This window comes from Telmatherina bonti, assembly GCF_933228915.1.
Source record: "Telmatherina bonti genome assembly, chromosome: 18".
Classification (NCBI taxonomy): domain Eukaryota; kingdom Metazoa; phylum Chordata; class Actinopteri; order Atheriniformes; family Telmatherinidae; genus Telmatherina; species Telmatherina bonti.
Genome location: NC_136616.1, coordinates 14,005,700 through 14,024,713, shown reverse-complemented (window position 1 = coordinate 14,024,713; position 19,014 = coordinate 14,005,700). Strand labels below are relative to the sequence as shown.

General features: G+C 40.8%; 1 protein-coding gene across 2 annotated transcripts in view; it reads left to right on the top strand.

Moving 5' to 3' along the window:
• The window catches only part of LOC306769490 (phosphatidylinositol-binding clathrin assembly protein), a 121,084-nt gene that overhangs the window by 40,181 nt on the left and 61,889 nt on the right, over window positions 1-19,014 (top strand). For both annotated transcript variants that reach the window (XM_079258107.1, XM_079258106.1), the window contains exons 3-4: window positions 18,123-18,198; window positions 18,587-18,689. In XM_079258107.1, coding sequence (XP_079114233.1) covers window positions 18,123-18,198; window positions 18,587-18,689 — 179 coding nt within the window. The remainder of the gene's footprint in view (window positions 1-18,122; window positions 18,199-18,586; window positions 18,690-19,014) is intronic.

Genomic DNA, 19,014 nt, shown 5'->3' with positions numbered 1-19,014 from the left:
GTATCATCTCACTTCCCTCCACTGACTAGGCCTGATATAACAGCTGCGACCGACCGAGCTGCAAGTTTCTGTGGCTGGTTACCTTGGCAACGCCTCAAAACGAGATAAAATTGTCCACTCAGCCACTTCTTGTGAAAAAATACGATTTTAAGGCAAAAACCAATGTATAAATAAAGGATTTTAATATTTTTTTGGTAAGTGGACATGTTTAAGCGGGATAATGCCGCTTAAACATGTCCATTATTAAAAATGAATGGACTTCATGGAAGCAACTGTCCGAAGCTTTTTGTTGGACGGTTCACGGCTCCACATTGCCCATTCATTTCTGATAATGGACACATCCTTCATTAAACTAGACCAACATGAAAGCTCAGCGTGTTATTATCCAATCCAATCCACTTTATTTCTATAGCACATTTTATAAACATACTGATGTGATGTTAAAAGCCAGGGAATAAAAGTGAGTCCAAAGACAAGACTTAAAATACTCCAAGGTGGGGGCTGTTTTGACATAGCGGAGCAAGGCATTCCAAATTTGAGGTCCTGCCACAGAAAAGGCCCTGCCCCCCCAGAGGCCAGTCTATTCAACGCCTTAAAAACAATCAAATCTTAAAATCAATTCTAAAACAAACAAGAAAGCAAGTGCAAGTATGCAAGAATAAGGGAGATGTGCTCATGGTTTTTGGTCCTTGTTTAGAGGCGCAGGGGCATTTTGGACTAACTGCAGTTGATTAAGTACGCTTTGATTAATTCCGGCATAAAGTGCGTGGCAGTAGTCCAGACGCGAGGAAATAAAAGCATGCATGAAGAGCTGACGCAGTTTGAGTTTAGAAAAAGAGCTGGACTTCACATTAGTGCTCAGGTAAATGCGCAGGGACATCGGATCATATTTACGTTTAGTCATTTGTCGCAGTCTAATTCGGTCATCTAAATCCGGCCCATTCTGTGCTGCCTGCAGTAATATATTCTCCACCAAGTGCTCAAAACAAATGTGGAGATGTGCCATTCAAAGCAAATAGCAGGTGAATTAAGTTTTAATATCTCTCCTTTTCCTCAGCTCCCATATTCGTTAAAGGCGCTTGGGATCGTGATCAGAGTAAAAGTGCATTTTCAGAGCGTGTGTGCAGCAGATATTGATGCTCATTCAGTTCACACCATCCAGTTTTTTCTCTCTGCCAAGAGGCAATCTTTGCTAACTCCCCAATGACACTGGCAGTCTTGTGAACAAATCAGTCTATATCTTTGACCACGATTTCATTTTGGTGCTACTACATAGCTACTTTGATACTAAATCTTAAGGAAATACAACAGCAGGATTTTCTAATAGTTTTTCTTTATGATAAATTGTTTTTCTTCTGGGAGCTTGTGACAGACATTAGTTTGAACTTTAAAGATTAGTGAATACATAATGTTTAAATTTGTCCCTGACTACAAGGGGAGGGAAGTGATGAGTGGCTTGACCTGGCACCATGTCTGGCCATTGTGTCGGTTGTTATCGTTTGTCAGCATATGCCTTACTTTCCTTTTTTTTTTTTTTTTTTTATGATAGGCCAGTATGTACCAAAAACATTCCAGCAGGAAACCCCAAACAATGGCTGAGAGGGTGATTTTTTTTTTTTTCCCCCCCAGTCGCGCTGCTCCTCTCCCTGCCCCCCTGGGGAGAGACTTCTAGGTCTCTCCTTTGAGACCATGTGGCGCTTTAAACATCTGACCAAGCCCATAGAGATGGAAAGGAAGCAAAGGTATGGCGAAGAGGGATGTTTGGGACATCCTATTGTTAATCAAGAGGGTTTAATATGGATTTGGCCTTCTCTTTGCAGATATAACACCTTTATCTCTTCTGGGAAGGCTTTCCACAGGGTTTGAGTGTGTTTTTATGGCCTTTTTTTTTTTCTTTAATCTTTCTTCTAGAAGTGTATTTGTAAGTCAAGCAGTGATGCTGGACCAGAAGGTTAGTTGTCCTCAGTCCAAGGCTGAAAATGTTGGCTTTACATTATGTACGCGTGCTATTATCATGGATCAAGATCCATTAAAGGTTTTGAAAACAAGAACACAGCATGTTTGTTAAAAGGCCTTTTATACCATCTACAATATTTCTGCTGTTTGTTTTTTCTGATGCAGTCTCAAAGTTTGCCAATAGCGGAAAAAGCAAATCATCCCAAAGGTTTTTTTGTTAGTCTTGCATACTCCACACAAGGTCATTGTTCACAAAATACATACATTTAAAAAGAACCCTACACCAGGATGGTTGAAACACCAGATTTGCATATAGTCTGGATAAGGTTTTTAGACATACCAAATCCAATAGTGCTCTCTGCCTTCCATTAACAATTGGTGTTTTATTGCTGGTCCCCTGTAGTAAAATATCCTTCCTTGCAGAAAAAGTCAAAGCACAGTAAAGTTTACTATATTCAGATTTTGTGGTTCTGTTTGGGAGTCCCAAGCACTCAAAGACAAACCTCTTTGAAGCTGTTTGGAAGTCCCAACTAGAAGCATAAATGAGCCATAGAGGGATCAATTTCCAACTTGAAATATATTCATTTCTAGTCTGTTATTTTTGCAACTTGTCACATGACTAATAACAATGTGTAAAATTATTGTATATTTTGGGCCAAAAGGCCCAATTACACAGTCAATTTTTGTGCTTAAGTCATACATGTGTTATTGGGCGCATGCTAAAACGAAAAACCGTGAGTTTGGTTGAACTTTATTCAACTTTGGTACGTATTTAAAGATACACACAATTTTTTTCCGATCAATCTGTTGTCACAAATGTTGTCGTCTTCTGAATCTGAATTGCACAGTTGAGCAATTTCGCTATCAAGCATACCAGGTTCTCTCTCGTTATTGTCAAAGTCAATCTCGTTGCTGGGTGGCTGTTCAGCAACAATACAGACTTTTGCGAAAGCTCAGAGAACAGTTACAGGCGAGGCATTAGCCCAAACATCCACAATCCATTTATATATAGTGGCGCATCTCACCCGATGTTGCCTCCCAGTCTTTGGGAGGGTGTGTTTTCCGGCTCTCATTCATGACGCTCGCAGCTTCACTTTAAACGTCGTGTTTACACCAATTTCCAGCGGTCGGAGCTCATTTGTTAAATGATCTGGGAATGATAGCAAACTCCGAATTCATTTGCTTCACTTGGTTTTTCACAGTAGATTTTAGAACTCTGTGCCCACATAGACGCATCGGGTTCAAAGGTGCACCGTCAAGTTTTGCGAAAATTAAAGGCTTGCAAGGGTGCCTTACGATGCAGAAAATACAGACTCATGGGGCCAAAAAACAATCAGCAGAACTGGTAGAAACACTCCCTAATGTCTGAAATAGCACCCTCTTAATCGACGATATCTCTAAATATTTGACCAACTTTGCTTTATGTAGTATATAATGTCTTTTCTGAAGGAAGTGAAAAGAAGTCTGGTAGAGGAACACCGTTTTCCTCCATTATTTGACCAAAATTTATTAATATATCATGAGCGAAAAGGTCTCCCAGCCAGCCTATAACTGTGATGTTCCACTGTCTGAATCCCACATCTAATACTACAGGTTAAAAATCAGGGTTATTCAGAAGACAAATGAGGAATTGTGGCTAGTCAGAGCATTTTTGTTGTGCTTGAGCATGGAAATCTTATTTTTGTCAAACTTAGGGGTGTTGAAAACGGAACAATATGTGTTTATCACTTTAACTACCTCTAACCACGAGCTGACATTCTTGATGGTATCCAGGAGAAACTTCCTTTTTTTTCACCTCCAGCCTCCCATCCCGGGTTTTATGTGCTTCCTCAGTGTGCTGTGACTTCGAGGAATGTCACAGCCAAACATCTCCCCAGACCACAAAGCACAGACCAACACAGGTCTGCGAAAGCCAATCTTTTTGGGAGCGGTGTTTTCAAGGACGTGCAGAAAAATAGTCCCCATCATGCTTTCTTCCTCTGGGCAGGGAAGTTGTAAGTGTCAGCAAGGAAATTACAGAGTGATTGATTACACCTCAATGCACGAGGAATCGGCATTGAAAGCTGCGATCTGTGTGCATCCTGGATGGAGTGTTGCGAAGGAGTGAGAGATCGTCGCAGAGGGAGGGAAGGAGAGGGCATACAGTTATTAAGGACATGAGAGGAGACGAGGACGGTCTGGTGAGGACGACGGTGAAAGTGCTGATGGCAGCAGGACGCTGCTTTCACGTCTTTCATGTTTTTATGTGTGTGTGAGGGTAGGGCGGGAGTAGCAATATGTTTGTGCTTTACAGCTGTACAAAGTGGCCACGTACTAACCCACCTGACCGTCGCCGCCGCTGTCCCAGATAGAGAACGGCCCATTTGTTTCGATGACGTCACAGAAACGCTCTCCCCTCTGCACCTTCAGGAGGGCGAGGATGCAGATAGAGGCAGAGATGAAAGCGAGGATATGGTGCGTTTTACGTTACGAAAGGCAAGTGTTTCGACCAAGCCAAGAGAAGGCGGAAAGGGAAAAAAGAGATTTGGGAAACTGCTGACTCAAGCTCTGCCGGAAAGCTCCCGGACTGGGAGGATGTTGTATGAGTGGTCACCACTACTCTGAACAGGAGATGCCAAACATGTGCTTCATATCAGCCACTGGCATGTGGATGTAAATGATTATTATCAAGGCAGAGAGCGCAGTGTGTGCACCGCAAGGGATTCGCACAGCATTCTTATCAACCGAACATCCTATTTAACAAGCAGAAGCTCCAGGGTGACCCCGTCTGAGCTGACAGACTCACCACTCGCTCCCTTCTGCTCCCTCAGGCAAATAAACAAGTTTTTCCAACTTGAGTAAATTGGCTGCATCTGTGTGATCAATAATCAATAAATGAAAGTAGTGTGTGTGGGGGGGGGGGGGGGGGGGGGGGGGGGGGGGGGGGGGGTGTCTGTGTGTGGTCATCCCACTGGGCTCAGCAGGCTCAGCCATCCAAAAACATGCAGCATACAGCAGCAAAGCGAACAGATTCTCCCAGACCGGAGCATCCGAGACCGTTTTTCTTTTATTTACTTCATTTTGCATTCAACGCCGATTCGGCTTATTGATTTGGAGTGCCTGCTGACATAATACCAATCAGATTTTAATTTTTAAACTAATCCTCTGCACTGGGATTGCCCAGTCACACCTTATCGACTGCAGCCACACTGCGGGGTGTGCTGTAATTTGGATTTTTGGGATATGCTAAAGAGGTGTGCATGAGACCGTGGAATAAAAATGCTCAGCTTTCATAGTTTGAATGATGATCAGGAATGGATGAACAATGTATCACTTTCTAGCAGCAGCTCTGACTGCCATGGTGAAGGTGCACTTCATTACCACACTCCATCATTTTACGGTTTACAACTGTCATCTTTAATGCACGCCATGTTTTTCCTCCTCTGTGGAATTTATTTTATGTTTGGTCACCACTCATTTGTTACTGTAATGTCTGGAAAATTGGCAAATGGAAATGACTCATCAGCAGCTTTATTAGACACACCTGCTCAATTACTTAACGGGAATATCTAAAAAGCCAATCACATGGTGCATTTAGTCATGAAGACGTGGTCAAAACAACTTTCAAAAATTCAAACTGAGCATCAGAACGAGGAAAAATAGGGGGTTTAAATTACTTTAAACGTGGCATGGTTACTAGTCTGAGTAATTCAGAAACTGCTATCTACTGGTGTTTTCACACACAACCATCTCTAGGGTTTACAGAGAATGGTCTAAAGAAGAGAAAATATCCAGTTTTCTGGACCCAAATGCCTTGCTGATGTTAGAGGAGACTGGACAGATTGGTAGGAGATGGTAAAAAGGCAGTGGGAACTTAAAAACCATTGGCTCCAACCAAGCTATGCTGAATAGCATATCTGAATGCACATGTCCAACCTTGAAGTAGATGAGTTACAGCAGCACAAAACCACAGTGGGTGCCACTCCTATCGGCTAAGAACAGGAAACCGAGGCTACAGTTAACACAGGCTCACCAGAACTGGACAATATAAGATGGAGATGCTGGTCTGATGAGTCTCCAATTCAGCTCCACATTCACATGGTAGGATGGGTGGACACACAAAAGCGTGGGTTTGTCTTGAATGTTTGTGCTCAGGCAGCTACTGGTGGTGTAATGGTGTGGGGATGTTTTCTTGGTTCTCTTTTGGCCCCTCACTACCAACGTTGTATGGTTTAAACGCCAGTCAGAGTATTGTTGACCATTTTCATCCCAACTCTGCAGCAACTGTGTGATGATATGTCAACATGGGGCAAAATCTCTTAAGAATGTTTCCAACATCTTGCTGGATCTATGACTATAAGAATTAAGACAGTTCCAAAGACAAAAAAGGGTCCAAACTGGTACAAACAAGATGGACCTTATAGAGGCCAGTAAGGTTAGTTGGTGGTGAGGCCCAGGTTGATCCACAGAAAAGGAAATGTTGCATGAAGGGTACACACTCTATATAATACCTCTTTACCAAATTTTCTTTCCCATTATCTTTTTTTTTTAAACACCATTTTCTAATTGCTGCAGTATTTTTCCCAAAGCTACTGCCTGTGAGATATATTACTCCCTCTGCTAGTCTGTCCTCAAGTGCCAGCTTTAATTAGCAGAACTGTAATTAGCTCTGCCGGTGCCCCCACTCCGTATAATTGCACTTAAAGTATTGAAATAAACTACATTTGATCTCTGGTTAATTGTGATCTAGTTATGGAGAAGCAGTAGGAATAAAGACGGAACCACCTCTTTTGTGTGCATGTGGACAAAACTGATTGTTCCCATTCCTTGATTTTGGTTTCAAGCAGTTTAAATGACATAAATGATCTGATTTCAGGTCCACATACTTGTGGCACATTTTCAAGGTCGTAATTGTTTAACATTTGTTTTAATTCTACATGCTGACATCAAACTTGCTTTATGTATTAGTTTCCAACTGTGCCATTTAGGTTATTGCCAAAAGAGATCAATTTATGATCAATAAATCCAAGTTTAAGACAAATGTTAAAGTTTACTTTAAACCATCTCATTTAAAAGATGGCACAGGTTTTTTATATCCTACAATACCTGTATATTTTTCAAATATGCTTTGAAATTGAGGAGTTGAGCCTGATCATCAAATGAATTTCCAGTGTTTTTGTGATAAAATGCTTTTTAATGTGAGAATTATATAGTATTTGGCCTCAGCTGTATCCATGCAACAGATTTGACTCTGCATTTCCTGATAAATTCAAAGAAATCCATATTTTTAACGCTTTAGAGAAGTTCCCACTTCCTGCCATTTGACATTATCTGGGCAGAAATTCAACTTTCACTTGGTTTGATGCTGGAAGCGGAGTGGTTTCTACCATGTAACTGGGATAAAACACAATTCCAGGATTTCCAAGTTGAAGAAATACAAGTATATGATTAACTTTGTGTTGCAGGTAGAAACTGTACCAAAAAAAAAAAAAAAGTTTGTGCGAGCATTAAGGTTTCAAATGATGACTCATGTTGCTTGGCTGCATCATTGACCTCACAGACACACTCATCTACCAGCAAGACACAACTGCTCCCTAGAGAGCGGAAGCCCACACACTATTAGCCTTGTCACCTTGTGTGCTCAGGATCTATCTCTCTCTCTCTCTCTCTCTCTCTCTCTCTCTCTCTCTCTCTCTCTCTCTCACACTCACACACACACACACACTCACACACACACACACACACACACACACACACACACACATAAAGCTTTCACTGCAGCTGGTGTCTACTTCCATGTTTAAATGTAGACATACATAATTAATCCTATCGTTCTCGGTTGCCCTCCAAACACGTCTTTGAGTGTGTTTCTTCACACTTTGATTGGATTCAGAGGCTGAGCGGTTGATTGCGTAACGCAACAGGAGGGGGAAATACGAGGGAGGAAGTGGAAGGAGGGAGAATCTCGGGCAGGATTTGGACGAGTTGAAAGGCGCTTTACGCATGCATGTATCTGTATCTATCTGCATGTCGGTGTCCTTGTAAACGAGAATAGTTGTGGGTGTCTGTATTCCTCTGCTTGCATAAGAGCTGCTTTCATTCAGAGCAGCCTCATCACGACTCATACTTCTCGTGTGAGTCACCACCTTTCAGACGAACTCTGCTGCAGTCAGTTTTGACGATTTGGCGCATGTGATTGTTTTGACAGTGAAAGTACAACACAGAGGCCAAAAATCCTTCTCCGGACTCCATGACCCCCGTTTGAAGACATGTAGCCTTACGTGACCTGCCTTATTCTTTCTAAACAGGTGCTACAATAGCTATTATGTCATTTTAATTGGGTTATTCTGAGACCTCACAGGACCCAGAGTGCCTCTTTACTGCTGAAATATTCTTAAGCAACACGGTGAATCTCAAATAAGTTCTGGGTATGTATCCACTCTCTGAGAGCTGAGAGAAAATTTCACTACCAAGATCAATAATTCCTTTGCTGATGGTTGTTTGACTCTGAACACCTTGGCAGGTCCAAAGAGGGCTGGGCAGAAACGGTTTGAAGCTCTCAGATATCGTGTAATGTGACGTCAGCTGGCTGCATATCGAACATTAATGTTTACCAAGTAGGCTGGTGGGGGCAAAGCAGAGATCAAAGACATCTAAATGGAGTAGAAACAGATTTCTGTGGGCATATTCAGGCCAATAATTTCCTTACCTTTAGGTGCGAAAATGAAATGTTAGAAGACCATTGGAAGAAACTGGGAAACCTGAGAAATGTTGGAAACTCGCTGAGGTTTAGAACTAATCAGTATGTTCACTTATTGATGATATTTCTTACAATGTTCACCCGATTTCTTTTGTACCTTTTTAAATCTCACAAAAGAAGTGAGACAAGAGAAAACAAACTAAATTTGTCCATCATCATCTCCACATTATTACTTTTGCATATTACTTATTTGTTTTCTTCTTATAAAAGCATCACAGCTGAACATTCACGCTTTGGCGCCCCCTAATGAAGGATAACTCATCGTAATGTTGCATCCTGCCTCTTCTCTAAGCACTCTCCAGACTGTGCAGGACAATGACATCTCCAAGAATGTAGATAATTGTCAGTGTACTATCAAATGGTAATGCATTGGTATCGACTAGGGGCAACAATATGATATCCTGCTATACTTTAAGCAAGACCATAAATGGACTTTTATTTCTGTACCAGAATTTATTGGTAAGAAACAAAGCTGTAACATACCCTTTGAAGCCATTTCACTACAGAATAAATAAATACTTGCTTTTTATTTACAATACAAAGAAAATCAAATCTGCCAAATCAGCAACGATTTTCAAAAAGGTCTTCAAGTACAGATGGACAAAAAGCAAGTAAAGTTTAGGTGCAACACAAAAACAAACCACAACTGTTAATGTTTGTATATCAATACACCTCTTTTGAATATCAATATCAATATCACCACACAAAATGTTACGGTATTTCAGTATGCCAATATTTTCTTATTTTCTTACACCCTTACTATCAAAATGGGTCAGAATCCCAGTTTGCCTTTTACAGGTTTAGTGATCCAAGGTAAGCCTTTAAACACTAGATGCCCATTTTAAGTTGTTGAAAACACTTAGTTTTAAATTAATATAGAATTTCTTAAAATTTCCTCACAAGCTAAAACAATTTCCGTAGGTCCCAACAAATTTGTGATGAAATTGTGTCAAAATGCCACAAGATAATGGTGCATTAGCTCCTTTTCCCACCACGAATCTACATGTTTATTCATGTTGACCTCTATGTTGACTAATGTTAAGAACTGTCGCTACATGAGCTGTTTTTAGCAGCTGTTAACAAGTTTGTTTAGAATTGGTAGAGCTGTAGGTGGTGCATTCATAAATCATTTTAAATGGGAAAGAGCTCTTAGGCTCACTGTCAATCATTTGCTGTGAATAGTAAAATGTAAAATAAAATAAAATAAAGAGCAAGAGTTTTATTTTTCAACATCAGAGGAGCAACATGAAGCATATCGTTGGATGGGAAAAATATTGGATGTCTTTACCACCCAAAAAAACACAAAAGTGATCCTTTTCCTTCGTAAAATGTCCCATTTTAACATCCATGACCAAGCTGCTTCACAAAGAAAACAAATAACAGGGTTTTGGGTCTGAACATTTAATACTGTAGGTAATCTAATTCTGGCTAAAATGTGTGACTGTGATGGACAAAGACTGGCTGTGAAGGACCTTCAAAACACTGAAAAGTTGACCACAATGCCTGTCTGAACTTTTAACATAAGATTAAAGATAAGAAAATGGACAAACGCTGAAGTGACACATTTCTGTTTCCCATTACAAACAAACTAAAGTCACACAGAGAAATGAAGAAAATACACAAGCACAGTCATGGATACTAGTTAAACTGGGCCGCATTCACACCAGAATAAGCCGGGGTGGGTGGGGGTCTTGTTGATTTGATGGGCAATAAAAAAATTTTTTTTTTTAAAAAGCCCGTATATTTGGGTTTGTTTGTTTTCACACTGGACTTTACTCAGTGGAATAAACCAACTAGCTGCTTGCTGGGAGACGATATTCTCCAAAACAACCACAGACCAAGACAAAGAAAATCTGGCTCATTGATTTGATCTGGACCAAAACCGGCTTAGTCACCTCAGTAAAAAAAAAAACAAAAAACAATGAATTCAAAGCCTTGGCAACGAATTATCCACCATGTTGCATCCTTACGTAACTTCCTCTCATTGGTTCACCAGATAGTATGTTTGCTTTTAAACGACAAGCAAACCACATTACTTTCTTTTTGTTTTTAGTGCAAATCAGCGCTCACACTATTCCAAACCAACTGTGCTGTGCGTGGGAGCAGAACAAACGGGGCCATTGTCAAAACGCCATTAGCTACAAGTGAAACTATGTAAAGTGGACGCAACTCTTGACAGGTGTAAACCCAAACAACTGCGGTTTCTGGATGAAGGCAAAACGTTTTCAGGAAACTAAACCCAGTCCAAGCTCAAACCGTAAACTTCTACTTAAACCCTTACTGCGATTCAGCTTCAGGCTTACATAGTAAATGACTGGTTTCCAGTGATGGTGGAATCTGTTGGGATCATCTCAGCTTGATTTTTAGGGTGCATTCACACCCGAACAGTCCGCTAGACTTGGCCCGATTGGGGAATCGGCTCAGTTGTAAGGGGTTGTCTCCAATCAGACTGAGATTGCGTTCACGCTGCACTTTGGTCAAACGCGCCAAACCTTTCCAATAATATATTCCTATTCCAACCGAAGGTGGCGCTGTACTAGTATTTAGCAAAAGAGGACAAAACCAGTGAAGAAGAAAACTGTCGCGAGTTTGGGTTTTTTAATGTTGTCTAATGCAAGTATACTGCAGAACAACACTGCAGCGATGACCGCAGTATGAACAACAGACGAGGCAGAGGACTCTTAATGCCATCGCTATGTATGTACCCACAATGCAATGCTACGTCAAATGCAGGAAGTGACTTTTATTTTGTAGTGCGTTTCCTGTATTTTGTCTACTTGAAACCCGCTGAGACCTGCGTTTGTAGGTGGGCCGATTCCACAACTTTGGTCCGAATCAGAAATTGTTTGGTGTGTTCACATTTCCCCAAACAAAGTGGACTTTCAGAGCAAACGGACTCGGATTCAAATCACAAAGTACGATGTGAACGTGCCCTTAGTGTAGTGTGTTTTTTTTGGACACTGAGTTCTGCATGAAAAGATGAGGAGGTTCACAGTTGTTTGAGCCTACTGAGATCTCGCCTCGGCTCATCTCTACTTAACCTGAGTACAGAAGCAGTGGTGTTACGGTTACTATGGAAACCACCAACTTGTGCAGTTGTACGGAGGGAAGAGAGTCAGGATGGGTCAAAGCTGGCTGCTGGTAGCTCTGCTTGGTTTCATAGTTGAGTTTTGTCGAGGCACGGGGAGTAGCCAAGATCTTAATAATCAATAATGCATGAGGTTGTTCCCCAGTATGCTAACATGAATTATTTTACAAGCTCTGCTGACCTGATTCTCCTTCTCCCCCCCAACCCCCCCCCCCCCCCCCCCCCCCCCCAAGTCTCTGTTCAACTAGTTTTTTTGTTTTTGTTTTTTGTTTTTTGTTTTTGTCTCCTGAAGTCTCTCCTCTCTATTCCGAGACCTTTTCTCAAAATCTGACTCTTCTCACAAACGCGTCGACTTCTTCTTTGGTGAATAATCTGGGGCTCAGCGGGAATCCTTCGTCTCTCTGTGTCTGCCCCCTTATAGATTTCCTCCTTTTTAACTACATCCACGCATTTTGTGTGGGTTCTCTCTGCCTCCGCCTTTTGTGTGCTTCTGAGGGAGAAAAGCAGGGACTTGTTAGATGGAGTTTTGATGAGGTAGAGAACTGTCTGCACACAAGAAGCAGAGAAGAAGAGCTGAGTTTGAGTCCTCTGCCTCCCCCCCCCCCCCCATCTTCTGCGACCACCCTCACTAAGCTCTTCTGTCTTAACTCAGATTAAATTTTGATGCTTTCAAAAGCTCATTATGCAAGCCTGCGAGACTTTTAATATTCTAAGTACATTAGCAGGTGTTGCACTGACTCGCATTCGGCTTTGCAGGATGAAGCTGTTTGTCAAGTTCAAGAAAGCAACAATTTGACAGGCACTTAACCAGGAAGCACATAATGATGTAAATGACTTCATGTGCTGTTTAGTCGTGATTTGAGCTTTTAAAAAAAAAAAAAAAATCACCATGGCAACATGCTTCCCAAACATGCAAGAATTTAACAGGTGATGATCGCCACGTTGGCCGTCGCTGTGAGCTGTTTGATCATCCAAACATTTGCTAATTACATCAGAGAGAAATCTGGTGTCCATCAGATCAGACATTTATTAATAAACAGAAGAAATAGATGCCCTAATATTGATCTGTTTATTGCCAATAATATGAGAAGCACAGATTTTCGCAGCCTTATTAGCTCCCATGTAAACAGTTAGCACAAAGTGTGCGAATGTTGCCATGTTCAACAAAAACCGGATGATTTGAAAATAAAATAATGTATTTTAAAATATAAGCACCTCATATTGAGTCAGTCATATTAATGTGTCAACTCTGAAGCTTACTGAAGGTTTTTTTTTAATGGTGCTGTTTTTGGTCACGCATAAGTCAGATGCTTCTCGAGATTTGTTTTGACTGCTCAGAACCACCGCACATATAAACATCTTGAACCAGAATGCCATCCGGCTCACTTTGTTTTTAAGGACAGGCATTTCAGTCAGGCTTTGTAACACGTGCAGGATGTGTCTTGGCATTGTCCTGCTGAAATAAGCTTGGATGGTGCCACGTTGCTCCAAAACCTGCATGTAGTTTTCAGCAGTAATGGTGCCTTTACAGATGTGCAAATTACTTGTGCCACAGGCACAAACACACCTTCATACCATCACACATGCGGGCTTTTGAACTTTGTGCTGATAATAGTCCTTTTTCTCTTTGTCCTGGAGGGCATGAAGTCTATGATTTTATTAAAAGAATTTAAAATGTAGACTCGTCAGACCAAAACACGCTTTTCCACTTGATGTCAGTCCATCTCAGCTGAGTTCAGGCCCGGGAAGCTGGCGCTGTTTCTGGGTGTTGTTGATATATGGCTTTCACTTTGCATGGTAGAGTTTCAACTTGCACTGGTGGTAGATGTACCGCCAAGCTGTGTTAACTGGAAATGGTTTTCTGAAGTGTTCCCGAGCTGCTCATTGAGTTTAATCTTTGAACCGTTTCAAGTTTTTGCGTTTCTCCCTAACGTGCATCAAATCGTCTTTTAAATTGTCAAAAAAAAAAAAAACATGCTAAAAGCAAACTTTTTAACTTTATTTATACATAACAGGAAGCTAGTTTGACTCTTTCCATTTATCTTATTTATCTCATATATTATAAATGTGAAACAGAAACTGCAGAGGAAGCAATAACTCCGGTGTTTCTCTACTACATTCCAATATTTAAGTGATTTTGACAAGTCTTTCTGTAAACTTGGTTTTGATATAAATTTGTTATAAATATATAGATATAAATTAGTGTTATTACACGGTAATAAGCGATATTGAGCTGTAAAAATAAGGTAGAAAACAAACTTTGCATCAGTCCATCCTTTTGCCCAACTCCCGCATTAGCTTCATTATTAAACCATCAGTTACCAGTGTGTGTGTTTGTGTTAACTGGGTTTTTATCTGCATGTGAAAGCTGTGTTTTCTTCCTATAGAGTGTTCACATGCACACACAAAAGGAACAAGAACAAAACTGCATTCTTTCTGCCTTTTTAAACAGTCCCAGAGGCCTTGGAAGCAGTAGTTCAGCTCAATCCAACACACATGCCCGCAAGCACATTTGTGTGCTTTTCACACACATACACACACACACACACACACACACACACACACACACACACACACACACACACACTATGACTCTAGCCGGCCAGTGAAGCCTGGTTTTCTGCCATACTGGGAATTGGCAAATCTCAGATCATTTTAAGTCAGTTGGACAGAGACGGCCTTAAGGTTAAGATGGTTTTTTGGAAGCCAGCGGCCGAAGTTCCCAGAACTATGGATGAAAGCCAAAACTCTGCAGTGTTGCCTGTTAGCCAGCGATTATAAGGAAGACGAGGAAGCAGATCTGTTCTCTAGAGACAAACCGCAAGTTCACGTCTGCTATTTACAGGCTCACTTCGAGTTAACTCTCAAATCTTTTTAGTCCAAAGTTCAAAATGGGTCTGTGGCTTTGCTACTGCTATGACTTAAAAACATTATTAGAGCTGCTATAGTTGGACTACAGTGTGCAATGTTAAATATTTACCGTGAACACAATGGAAACAGAGATATATTTGTATTAAACTACAGTAAAGACATCAAAAATGTGAAAAATCTGGGCAGCTAAACATTAGTCTTTAAGATTTAAATAACCTTTCTCATTTCTTGTTGGTATTCAACAACAATAAATGTAATTTACAACACGGCATGATGATAGAAGTGGCCGCAGTTCGGAGAGTACGGCAATTTAAAAACATAAAATCTTCAGTAACTATGAAAGTAAAGCTATTTTAAAAGCTAACACACGTCTTTGTAAAATAAATTCTTCAGTAGATGTGACCAAAATGTGGGAATAATGTTTATATAGGGATGGCTAAGTTTACCAGATTGAACATTTCAGCTTCTTTTTCATATCTCAAGGTTGAGTTTGCAGTCTCTGACACCTGCATAGATGTGCTTTCTAAGTGCACATTCTGTGGAAACTAGAGTTCTCTCTGCATTTGCAAAGCACAAGGTCTATAAAGTCCTTTTAATATTGTGTTGTTCTGTGCTGCTGCACTTGGCTTAGTTTGTCAGTGCCATGGTAATCTTTTCAGACTCCAGTCTGCAGTTAATGATCAATTCTGAAGTCGATGTGGAGCCTCCTCTCCTCCACACAGAGCTGTTTTTATCTTGGAAATCCACATCAACAACCAGTTTCTCCACCTGCAGGCATAAAATTCAGATGCTTTTACATCTTAGATTTTAGGTCCTCTGAAAAAAGTGAATAAAGCCCTCAAATGAGGAGGGGAAAAAGCTGCTGGATGTGCAGGCTGATGAAGCAGAGTGATGGTAGGAAGATGTGCACATATGCAGTGAGGTGGTGCAAGACAAAAAGCAGACATCCTGAGTAAACCTTCTCTGGAAAATGGGGGGATAAAAAGCCCCCCAACACCTGCTCAGTAATATCAGATCCATCCAAACGAACAACTAGCTAGTGTTTTAAAATCTGGCAGGGAAAGGACGGAGGGATTGGGTGACTGTTACGCAGCGGTGGAAAACATGTCCGGATATGATCAACAATCTTTACAGGACATGTTTAAGCCCAAGATTCGATCTCATTCATGCTTTTATAACACCTATTACACTTTTAAAATAACATTTTAACATTAATATGCTGCTAACAGCCATCTTTCCAAAAGTTAGTTAGTTTTTTTCCCCTCTCTGCTTCCCCTTCCCTAACCCTCACAGGCATTGTTACGAACCGACTGAAAACAAACCCAGCAGGGCAACAATAAATGGTTAAACATGGATCTGTTGGCTGGATGATGTAAGTAGTTGAAGCTACACCATCTACAGCAGTAGGGGGGCTTATGCAGAGTTAGATTATCCTCACAGTGGTGTCATTGAGCAGGAGCTAAAGTTGTGAGGTTGTAGTTCTGCAGCTGACATTTAACCCCTGCAGGAAGGGGTTACGAACCCCATGGGAAAAAGGGTGGCAACACAAATTAAAAATGTCAACTAAAGTAAAAATCCAACAAAGAATTTATTTACAAGGAAATAACTTAATAATTATAATAAAATGATAATAAAATAAATGAGAAATATCCAACCAAAAATGCGATATACACCAGATAAATCCAACTTAAGGACCAAACGTAAAAGAAAATTAAACTAAACCTGTAAGTCTACAGCAAAAGCCCTATAAAGACGAACAAATCTGTAATCCAACAGGCAGATAGCAAAAGGTTCTGTAATTCTAGTCGGTCCTTTTCCAGTGACTCCACAAGCAAGGTCTGGTAGCAAACTGCCACCATCAGACACAGCTGGCCCCAGTCATGCTGCTTATTGTCCCTAAATGACAGAATATAGCCAATAGGAAGTTTTTCCACCAATCCGGAGGCGCGATGGTCAAGGCGAAGATCAGGGACGGCGGCCAATCGTCTAAGTGCATTGGAAACATCCTAATTTGCATGTTAGCCCACAGACCAGCAGGCGAGGGCCGTAACAGAAGGCAACAAGTTATCATTTTGCCAGCACAAAGGATGTACGTTTTTACGCATTAATCAGTGTAAAACTGAAGGAAAAATTGTCCTTAAGCGGTAATAGTTACGCCCAAATTTAAGAAGCCCAATCCAGCTTTTCTTATTTAAAGGAGTTTTTATTTTTAGGACTCTCCTCCACTTTGATGATATCCAGTTTGGTGAGGTGGTTTTGATACCATCACCCTGTTAAGTTTGTGACATAATGCGTGCAAGATAACTGCGATTGCTTTATGTTCGGAGCATATAATTTACATTCACTGTACAGAAGCCTCCACACATGAGCATGCAGTCCATTTTTTTCCCAGATACTTTTGTTTGTTTGGCACGATTAACATATTAATTGATATTAAAATATCAGTGTTGGTTGATATCGGTATTGGAAACTAAGAGTTGGAAAGTATCAGTTCATTGGATATTGGTTAAAAAAAAAAAAAAAAGTCAACATCAAACATCCCTAATTTTCACCTATCACTTGTCATCTCATTGTATTCTGTTGCTGGTGTTTGTCAAGTTTTCAGCTTGTTACATGGCTTTAACAACTGAATGCCTTTAAATCCATCAGCATGTGCTGGAAGCCATCAAACGAAATGTAGATCGTAAACACTGTCAACATCTTAAATACCAGCGTGCTGCCATTGTTGCTTTAAACTCAGTGTTCATGTTGATATTTGTCACAGAGTCATCTATTATCTTCCTGTTGTCTGTGTTTTCATCAACTTTTCGCTTCACACTTAAACATGGCCATAACTCATTGCAACACATTAACCCTTTATGGGGCAAGTGACCATTTTTGAGCACTTCGTTTTCTTTTATATTCAGTATGAAACTTTTTTTTTTTTGTTTTGTTTTGTTCATGTTACAACGGAATGGAAGTCTTGGTTCATACCAGAAGGACAATTTTAGGTTAAAATTTCTAATTTCAAGGTATTTCATTGAGTGACCTGCAAAGGGTTAACACAATGTTTCCATTCCTGGCAACTTTTATGAGTCCTCAGCTTTTTTTTCCTTTTTTTTTTTTCTTTTCTCCTGTCATCTTTAACGTGTCGTAAACACATCGTGGCCTTGCGATGGACTGGCTAGCTGTCCATGGTGTACCCTGCCTTTCGCCCTAAGACAGCTGGGATAGGCTCCAGCTTCCCCGCAACCCTGAATTGGATAAAGCAGTTTGGAAAATGAAGGAATTAATGAATTATCTTAAACACATACCAGTTGCCAACATTTCCAGCACGTTCTTCCTGTAAAGGAATTTCATGATACAAATAAAACCTAAATCTCCAAGAGTTAAAGGTCCACTATATTCAATGGAAGGACATCTAGTGGCCCAAACGAAGCACAAACATTTAATTGTTTTTTCCTTTCTTCTTTCTTTGTCTTGCGTCAGCGTTTCATCCAGTACCTGGCTTCCAGAAATACTCTGTTCAACCTGAACAACTTCTTGGACAAGGGAGCTCTGCAAGGTAAAACACCGTTAAGTTAAGAAGTTTCACGTCATAACTTACAGCAAGGATCCTCAACCCTGGTCCTCAAGGCCCGGCGTCCTGCAGGTTTTCCTGGTGTCCCTGCTGGAACACACCAGACTCAGACAAGCTCTGCAAACGTCTGCTAAACACACATTGATTTGAAGCAGGTGTGTTGCAGCTGGGAGCTTGGAAAACCTGCAGGACATCGGTCCTCAAGGGTTGAGGTTCCCTGGCTTAAAGAATATCAGAAGGCTTTAAACCATGTCAAATATTTATAACCCAAAATCTGTGATAAAACCTAAAGCTACATACTGTGGAAAAGTTATGTAAAAGAGTCGGTGTAGTTTCCTTCTTTCTGAATGTCTCCTCTCTCTCACTCACTCAGGTTACGACATGTCGACCTTCATCAGGCGGTACAGTCGCTACCTGAATGAAAAGGCCATGTCCTATAGACTGGTAGCTGTGGATTTCACCAAGATGAAGAGGGGGTAAGGCCGATCACACTCAGGAAATGTCAAATCCTCTCATATTTCTCATACCGTGTCATAAACCAGCAGACGGGGTTCATCTTTTGCCTCTGAACTCTGTTAATGGCAGATCCTCTTTAGGCAAGTTAAAGCAACCGGTAGGAGCTTTTGTGAAACTAATCCTCTGAAAACGGTTGTTTTTTATTTATAACACAAAGCAGCTTCTTCAGGAACTAATTGTTGCAAATTCTTCTTCTATGCAACCACGTGTCACATTTTACATTGTTTTGCGTCTCTTCCAAGGCCGGATTATCCAATGGGCATTACGAGCACGGGCCCACGCCCA